The following is a 9,647-nucleotide window of genomic DNA, read 5'->3' as shown; positions in this document are numbered from 1 at the left end:
TTTTCTGGCCTATGTAATTCATTACCTAAAATTTAATTTTTTGGAATTAATTTTATTCATTGAGTTGGGTAAGAATGGGCTTCTAGAAAAACGAACGCTGATAATTACCTCTAATAACCAATATAGGGGTCAAAACAGGTGTCTGATCAAGGAGGTCGTTATCTTCTAATTCTTCCTGAAATTGAAAAATATAATGAATACCATATTAAGAAGTTCATTGAGTTGGTACAGTATAAAATAAACTTACGTTTTGAAAGCAGTACAGAAAATTAACATCTTCTTTCATAAATCTTGAAATAAATTTAAATATTATTTCATTAAAAGGAGAATCATTTTTTAAAATGGTAGAATATTCTTTGGCTTTCTTTATTGTGCTGCGGATAAATTCTTAACTTCTAGAATTATCAGTTGTCTTGTGTTTTTCAATTTGATTTTTATTTCGTGAACTAAATTCACTGAATATTTCAGCATTTTTGAAATATTTATTTATTGGTTTCGAGAGTGTTTCTAAACACTCACTCGAAATCATATTACTTTGCTTATCCAGAAGTTTGTTTGCATGATTTATGAATATTTTGCTATCATTTAAATACGGCCAGTCATGAAAAATTTTGATCAAATCCCTTTTCTTTATGTAGCTGTTGTCGCTGTAAATAATATGTTTCTTTCATGAGATTTATAATTGTATCATCCACATCTGTTGAAGACTGCCATAATTCTATTAAAGATAACTTCTTTTCTTCCTGCGATTGAGTAGTTTCAGACGATGGTAAATCAGGTAAGTACGCAACGCAGCCATACTTATCTTGTTCATTGTGTTTCGCAGTAGATTCTATTTTATCAATTCCTTCAATAGATGATGGTGATGGATTTTTAGATACGCTCTTTCTGTAATTAAGAGCATCGTATATTTGTTGTCTTAAAGTCTCAATACCTTTATCAAGTGTTTGACCATTAATTTTTATGCAAAATGAATCTGGATAAGCTTCATAAAATTGTTCACTTATCAGTTGCGCTGTCCCACGTCGAAAATCTTTTAAATCTGCTATCATATAATCAACAACTACATTGATCATTGATTTTCTATTTTTTTTATCTATTAATTTTTTATCACGTAAATAATATTGTGATTGGCTTCCAAATTTTGGGAAAATTCGATCTACATGATTTATTTGGATTTTCGCTGAAGTGGAAGGTTGATTTTGTATTAAAACACATGATTGACTTTGTGGTGAAGAACAAGGTTGAGCATGGACATTGTCAGCTGTAATCGAGAATAAAAGAAATGTAAACTACATAGACAAACAAGTAGCTTTTTAGAATTTTAATGAATCAAATATGACTGAATATTTGCAATTAGAATAATAACTAAAAATACAATTTTACTTACGTTTTGATGAAGAAGAATTACTTTGTTCGACATCACTGTTCCAATGAATTCCATCAGGTACAATGATTAAATTCAGATTTTCTTTTACTTGCTGGGCCATTTCCATTAGTATTTCATCTTCATCTATTTCTGTGTAATCATCTAAATAAATCTGCTCAACACACATTTCAATATTAGCAACAAAAATAAATGATTATGACAAAACAGTAACAGTATGATACCTTATATTTTCCAGCTGACATGTATTATTATAAACGCTTTATTACAAAAATAATCAAATATTGAAACAATAAACATAGTAAACTTTCATTATATTACATAACATACATGAGCTTTGATGAATTATAATTAATAAGGAAGTCAGTAATCTCATAAATTATGCTTAACTAATCCAAATTTCGGTTTAATATATGAAGAAGAATTTATTATGTAAGTGTGTAATTTTTCAAAACTAATAACTTGATTGAGTGAAATACTTGTAAACTTACTAACTTTTTCTACCTTATATACACCTAAATAAGGTATAAATTCTGTTTGTAATACTTCTGTTTGTAATATAATATTAAGACAATTTTACCAATACGTATTTCGTAATGATATCCTTTTTGTGAAATAAATAGACTATCTCCAGTACGATATGAAATGCCATTTTTTATTAATTCATTGCATTGCACAGTATCATGAGATAAAGGTGTATTTTTTAATGCTTCCTGAATGTTGTCATTATATAAATTCACATGAAATTTAATTTCACTCTTTAATTTAATGTTACATGTAATCTCCCCTCCTTCACGAATGAAACATTGAAATAATTCGTGTTTGATACTAAGCGACTTAGTAATATTAATAAAATTTCTAATAGATCGTATACAACGTTTGAAAAAACAATGTTTACTCTCGAATCTAAGTGTCCATACTTTCAAGGCCTAAACATCAAAATAAGTGAAGGATAATGGACTAAGTAATGGTGTTTTGGACGAAGTGGCTTTTTAACTAATGATTTACGCAAATAAATATAATCGTAAATAAGTAAATTGACAGGCACCAACGGAAAGTTTTTTAGATGTTTTTACAACTGAGCATACTTCATCACGCTTATCTTTTACACAGAATTTAAAAGTTTCAATTATGTAATTCAAAAGTTTGTATGAAAACCAATTTTTTTTAATAAGATCATTAATAAATAGTTTTACATCATAAGCTAGTACACTCTCGAAAACATCATGCCCTAGACAAGGTGGCAATCCTGGAAGGCAAACATGACAAAAGTTTAATTGATTGAAAACAGAATTAAATTTTATTCCTTTTATCAACAGTGGTTTGCTATTATTTTTTTTTCTTTACGCAACTACTGTTTATTCTATTTAAACGATTTACGATTTTTTTATAAAATTTAACAGTTCTATTTGGATAAGTTTGAAATATTCCATTATGATCGTTAAGAAAATTTCGAGTAACTAAACAATATCTACAAAAATACTGTGTCTTACTAAAATTTTCGGTAAACCACCCTAATGAGTGACTACCGAGGTTATCTCCTGTTATAAAAACTAACGAGCCTTTAATAATTTTTCCTGAAGTTAGTTCAATTCCTTCAGTCTCGATATCTCTCGAAGTCTTCAACGATTTTACTATAAACTTTAGAATGATCAAATAACTTTTCCTTGCATAACGCCACAAGTTGCATAGAATTTACATGTGGTCTAACTATTTCGGGGAAATTTCCTATGCTTAAATAAACAGCTAATATTTTATATTTTGATTTAGCAGAACCTAACGGATTTACCACCTCAAAGCTGTCTTGATATAAAATCAATTGGAGTGCATCAGGATTATTTCTAAAGAAAATATTCTCTTTATATACAATTCCATCAGTAAAGTCTCTTAAAACGTCTCCTTCATTATTTGGTCGGTTAAAAATTAACTTATCACTAAGTGATTTATTATGAAATAATGTCTGTAATGTTTTTTTTAATGGTATATAATGAAAAAAAGTTCTTTTACCATTTACAATTCCTAATGGAATTTGCATTGGTTCAACAAAAGCGAAATTTTCTTTGTAAAATTTATTACGTTTATGGGATGTTTCAAATAAATTCTCCATTTTATCCAATATATTACTATTCAAAGAATTATCTATGATATCTTTTATAGATTCGACTGACCAACCAATCTTTTGTAAATACTTTGAAATTTTATTTTCCGTAATTTCTTTATTTTGCTGATTTATTTTAAGTACTTCAATAGCAATGAATTGAACTGTTGAAGCTGGCATACAAAATTTAAACTCTAAATTGAGAAAAAAATGAGCTAGGTTTGTTAACAGAATATTATCTGAACTATTTTCATGGTAATCTTGATCCTCATCGTCTAAAATTGGGTCAGCAATCGTATCAATACCGGGCACTATAACAGATTCTTCTGAGAAACATTCAGCAGCAACTGAACATGAAGAAAGGATAATTTTCTCATTTCGATGGCATTTGCTAAGATGAGAAGTAAATGAATTCAAGACATTATAAGTTTTCGTACAGTTAGGAAAACAACACCGAAAAGTAATACTTTCTTGAATGTGTTGTTTCAAATGTTTGATCATTTCCTGAAGGTCGTTACATTTTTGTGTGCAATGTAAAACATTGCAAGCAATTCTGCCATTCGTAATACAATTAACCGTACTCACAGAAATATTTTGCACCTCTTTATAATTATGAGAACAAAAAACATGACTTTTTAAAGATGTTATAACTTCATATGTTTTTTTACAATGTTCAAACCCACATACAAATTTTTGTGCCAAACCAGAATGTAGTTTACAATGTTTAAGGTATTTATTTAAGTTTAAATTAGAATAATCACAAAATTCACAATAAAACATTATTACTCTTCTATTTCTGAAATTGATTATTGATCTATAAATATTAAAATTCACATATCCAAAAATATAAAAGTGAACTGAAAAAATTACTTACATATCTATGAATATATCCTTTTTAATGGCGTAGAAAACAGACTAACCAAGTTATCGTTAAATATTTGTTTTACAAAATCTAGTTTCTTAATAATCACAAATATCACTCTCTAATAACCACAAATATCACTTTTCATTATTATTTTATTTTATTATTTAAATTGAGGACAATTACACTGCGTTATATTAAAAAGACTTAGTTTCTCTGTGACACATAAACAGGGTAGCCATATTCTTTTTGCCAAGTAACTAAGTTATTGCGCAATTAGCTGTGTTTCTTATAACCGTAATGCGGCGCTAGTTGTACTTTAAGTAAGCGCCAATATTTAAATGAAATATAAGTGTATATAAATTTTTTGTTCTTTTATTTAAAATTTAAATAATATTAATAATAATTTTAAGTGTCAATTTTTAATAACAATTTAAGATTTAAATAAATTTATTTATTCATAAAATTTTACCCATACGTAGAGCGCGCATATTTTAGTATCATAAATTGTTACTGGAGCGCTGTCAAATAGCGGGAAAAAGAAAAAAAAATGTTTACTGAAATGAATAAATTTTTTTAATACAGAGAATCTACTTAAATATTTAAAGAAATGATTTATAAAACCGAAAGTAGCCACTTCGGCTATCAGTAGCCAAACGATAAAATTATGTCACCTGATTAGCTATTTAGGAGCTACAATGGCGAGAAATTAGTTTTGCTTATTTGTTTCATGAACGAGAGGGGGTAGGTATAACTCGGCACTGTCAATACATGTGCCTGCTGCCTGTGCCTAAATATGATGGTATCTTTTCGTTAAGATTATGTCTAAGAAGCTAACGCGTAATATGGAAAAAATCTTGACTATACCAGTTTGTGTTATGATAAACTCACAAAAGTACATTCTGAGAATAGGGTCTTCCAGATTTTTTGAAAAATGTTTTTATATTCATTTTTTGGTTCTTTAAGTACCAAAAAAATTATTCGCATATTTATTTTGATTAAAAAAAATTTTTTAGTTATTAATTTAAGCATTTAAAGTTTAACACCGTTTGAAAAGCCGAGAATGTGCCGCCATGTTGCTGTGACGTCACGATGCACGTTTACATTTCGGAGCATACGGCTTTAACATGGAACTCGGTGAAAATAGTCAAAACCTTCGCGGAAAAAGTTCGTACAAGTATTGTTTTGTATCCCAATGCAAAAACACATCGAAAAGCACCCCAGAAAAGCTGTTTATTTCGGTGCCCAAAGGAGATAAACGAGCTAAATGGGTAAAACAAATTCGATGCCCATTGGATGTTTCAGCAACATCACGATTGCATTGTTGTGAAGATCACTTTGACGTAAGTATTTATTTATTTATTATTATAAAAATGGCATTTCTTAACAAATTCATTTTTCTAAATTTTTTTCTTATTTAAAAAAAGTGCATAAATGTAAACATAACCTCTAAAATTGCCCTGCTCTGCGGCGTGTTATTTGTAAAACCGACGCTATTCAGTGGAATTAAATAACAAAAATCAGATCAAACATTTAAAATCGGAAATGAAAATCTTGAAAAAAATGGAAATTGGGACACGAAAGTTAACTTGTAAAAGAAAACATTAATCGTGAAATTAATCTAAACTGAAATCTTTAAACCATAAAACCGAATAATCAACATAAATTAAATAATTATAATATGGAACTTAAAAAATGGTTTTTGTTTTCTTTTATGGTGGGCAAATTTCTTGACCAACTGCCCCCGGGGTGTGAAGTTATGGCTGATCGTGGATTCAAGCAAATCGATCAGTTACTCATGGAAAGGAAATGTACACTTGCCAGGCCTCCGAGTATCTCATCTGCTAAAAAACCGACCAAAGAAGAAGTGATGGAAACGAAACGCATTGCCAGCTTGCGAATTCACATTGAGAGAGTCATTCGACGACTACGAGAATTTGAATTTTTAACTCCTCATGCCGAAATGCCGTTTTCATTCATGGATTTAATTGATGACATTGTAATAATTGCTGCAGCTTTGTGTAATTTGCAAGTACCAATAATTGTCGGTAATAAATTAAAACGTTTTTGTATCAATCTGTCTTGTATTTATAAACATTTTTATCTATACATTCCCAATCTATCCGAAAATTAAATTTCAAATCAAAATATTTATTGAAACACAAATGTAAAAAGTATCACATATTATAATTGTATATAAATCAGGCTTCGGGAGAGTCAGCTACAATGAAACGATCATAAAATAGTAAAACTATTTCTGCGCTTTATTTTACAGATTTGTACAATTTAGAAAAAAGAGCGGTTTTCCAAAATGACATACTTTTTTGTACTAAGTCAGTTGTAAATTTTTCGTCGTATTGAACTGGTATTATAGTTACGTCGTTTGACATCTCGTAATCAGGTTCAGCAACACAAAAGTAACCTCGCTTAACTTTTCTCATAAACATTTGTAGTTGGATTTGTGCCAAGTGCTTTTTCGTAACACCAGTTGCAGTAAGATATTGTTTCTTGATGTTTTCTGAAATCGGGCACTTTATCTCGACAACAAAATCCGGGCCAACTGCATCTGGTGACGCACCGAGGATCGGGTACTCTGGATCCAAAATCAAACCACATTCGTTCAATTTCATGCCAAGTTCTATCTCTACTTTTGTAACAATGTCTTTTTCTAACGCTTTTCCTCGTTCAATTGCGTCAATGTTTATGCTTTTCCCTACTCCGATGATTCTTTCAACTAAAACACCATCTACAGTTTTACAATGAGCAACTTCATGTATTTTAGACGCAGTAATTCTACAATATCGTAGTTCCCCCCACAATTTCGAATCAGCTTGATCCTTTGTAATATCGCTTATTCTATTACATTCATCAGCAGACATCTGACTTTTCGCAAATAATACAAAGTCTTCCGCAGAACTCCCTCCAGCTTCGACAAAATCTATCATCAGTTTATGCAACGATAATCTTTATCGGACTCTGAATTCAGAAGAAAGCAATGTCGAGATATTTGAGTGTTGCACTGTCTCTTAGAAAGTTCTGCAATAACGTCCTCAAAAAAAGCGTCAGTGTTCAAGAAGTCGTAATCTTTTTCTGGCTTTTTCATCATTTTTGCAGTTAAAAATGGGATGTTTGATCCGACTTGAGCTAGCACCGGCTTCTTCCAATAGCACTGAACGGCTGTTGGCTCCGGTTCTTCGCTTTGTCGATGAAGCCACATCAAAAATGCGATCGCATGCTTACAACCTCCTGTAATAATAATTTAAACAAAAAAAATTAATATTTTGTTCATTCGTGTAAATTCAAACGTAAAAAAGTATTCATATCGGCAGACGCTGCGCAATCTTTACAAGAGACTTCAACTACTTCTTCTTTTTTCTCATTCACTTTGAGCTCCACATGATACGGTGTATTCCGTACTCGATGTTCTGGACAAATCCGCCCTCGCACTAAACAGTTATCGCCTTGTCTTTTGAGTTCAACATACCCAACAGCTGCATCACCGTAATTGTCACGTTGGGATCTGCAAAATTGAAATTAAATTTTAAAATATGAATTATTTTAAGTTGAAAAAATGAACTACATTGACTTAAAAATGTTGAAGAAACTTATTTTTCAAAATATCAAATACAGCGATAAGAATATCGCTGCAAAAAATTTACTTTATAGTAAGATGCATAACCGCAATATTTCAATGCAATAATATGATTCATTTGAGTTGATAATAATGTAAATATTAATTAAAAATGAAACTTTTTCTGGCGTAGGGGCACAAGAAAACGTCCAATCACAGCTGCGATACATCCTATAGTTTTATAAACAAAACGAAACCAAAAAAACCCCTAAAAACGAAACTAAAAATTAAAAAACAAAAACCGAAAACCAAAAATCAGAACTTCCAAAAAAATAAATGATTGAAAACAAAAAAACCAACAAAATTGACATACAAAAAACAAAATCAAAACCAAAAACTGACAAACGGAGTTCCAAAATGAAAAATGAAATCAAAAACTGAAAAAAACGATTAACATAATTTTAAAAACGAAAACCAAAAATAAAACCGAGGAACAAAATTTTATAAACCAAGACCAAAAACCCGAAGCAGAACCAAAGGCTAAAAAATAAAACGAAACTAAAAACCGAGCATTCGAATACCGAAAACGAATATGTAAAAAACAAAAAATCAAACCGACAGCTGAAACTGAACAAAAAAACCGAAATAGTATCCAATTATTCAGTTTTCGTTTTTAAATTTTCGTAAATTTTTTTTGTTTTTGGTAGTAAAATTTTATTTTTTTGAAATTGATTTTTTGATTTTTTTGTTGTTGTTGGCTTCTTGATTTTTTGTTTTTCATTCTGTTTACAGTTGTACAGATTTTTTTTGTTTTCTGGTTTTGTTTCAGGTTTTCTAGTTTTTGTATTTAAGATTTTGTTGTCGGTTTTATTTTTAGTTTGTTACATTTGTTTTTGGTTTGTTGTTATTAAAAATTTCGTTTGCCAGTTTTTCTAAGTTTTTGGTTTCATTTTTATAAACATATGGTTGTTTTAATTTTATTTGTCGGTTTTGTTTTTTGTTTTCAGAATTTTGTTTCTCAGTTACTGTTTTTTGTTTTCTAATTTTTTGTTATTTTTAGAATCATTTTTAAGTAAAATCTAAAAGTCAAAAATCAAAATCATTCTTTCAAGTGCATTAAAGTCGATATGAATCTACAACCTTTGTTTGTTTACATCCTTTAAAAGTAAATTTTTCGATCACACTTTTCCTTAACCTATAAAAACTTTGACGAAACAATAAATAAAAGAATATTCTTTAAAAACATTAATTTTACATAAACTTTGTTCATTAAATAAAAACAAAAATTAAAACATTAAAACAAACTTACCTGTGAGCTTTAACCCCACGGGTTTCTGCTGCAGTAAACGACTCACAATTTCCAAAATATTGTGCCACCATCAAAACGTTTATTTTTGACAAGTTGTTAGATTGAGCTCGCACGAATCCTTCTGAGCTCATTTTGACGTCGATATTGTTTAAAAAACTCACTTGGTGCAAATACGTAAGTTATCACACACGAAAAGCAATGTCAACAATGCCTCACAACATGCATCGTGACGTCACGTCGGGGCCGACCAATGACAGCGCGTTTTCGTCCATTTGAATACTTCGCAACTTTAAATGTTAACAAAAAAAGTGTTTCTTTCGCAGAATGTCTTTATTTATTGTTTACTTTCAATTTATGTAAAAAAAATCATAAGTTATTTTTTTTCTGGAAGACCCTATTATTGATTTTTTTCGGAAGTAA

At 29.7% G+C, this 9,647-nt stretch overlaps 1 protein-coding gene across 1 annotated transcript; it reads right to left on the bottom strand.

The window, feature by feature from the left end:
- Positions 1 to 7,549: 7,549 nt before the first annotated feature.
- On the bottom strand, positions 7,550 to 9,385 carry LOC123291793. Its single transcript, XM_044872214.1, has 2 exons — positions 9,228 to 9,385; positions 7,550 to 7,867 (listed from the first exon to the last, which is right to left on the bottom strand). Exons 1-2 carry the CDS (start codon positions 9,356 to 9,358, stop codon positions 7,633 to 7,635), a joined length of 366 nt encoding a protein of 121 aa, XP_044728149.1. The 5' UTR covers positions 9,359 to 9,385; the 3' UTR covers positions 7,550 to 7,632.
- Between the last annotated feature and the right edge of the window lie 262 nt (positions 9,386 to 9,647).

The sequence above is a fragment of the Chrysoperla carnea genome, chromosome 2 (assembly GCF_905475395.1).
Source record: "Chrysoperla carnea chromosome 2, inChrCarn1.1, whole genome shotgun sequence".
Classification (NCBI taxonomy): domain Eukaryota; kingdom Metazoa; phylum Arthropoda; class Insecta; order Neuroptera; family Chrysopidae; genus Chrysoperla; species Chrysoperla carnea.
This window is presented reverse-complemented; position numbering and strand designations above follow the sequence as displayed.

What these genes read in the sequence shown, in the direction of transcription:
- LOC123291793 (XM_044872214.1), bottom strand. Translation starts at nt 9,358, where the DNA reads ATGAGCTCAGAAGGATTCGTGCGAGCTCAATCTAACAACTTGTCAAAA. An exon ending in CGTGGGGTTAAAGCTCACAG is followed by an intron (nt 7,868 to 9,227) that starts GTAAGTTTGTTT and finishes TCAATTTTGCAG; the next exon opens with ATCCCAACGTGACAATTACG.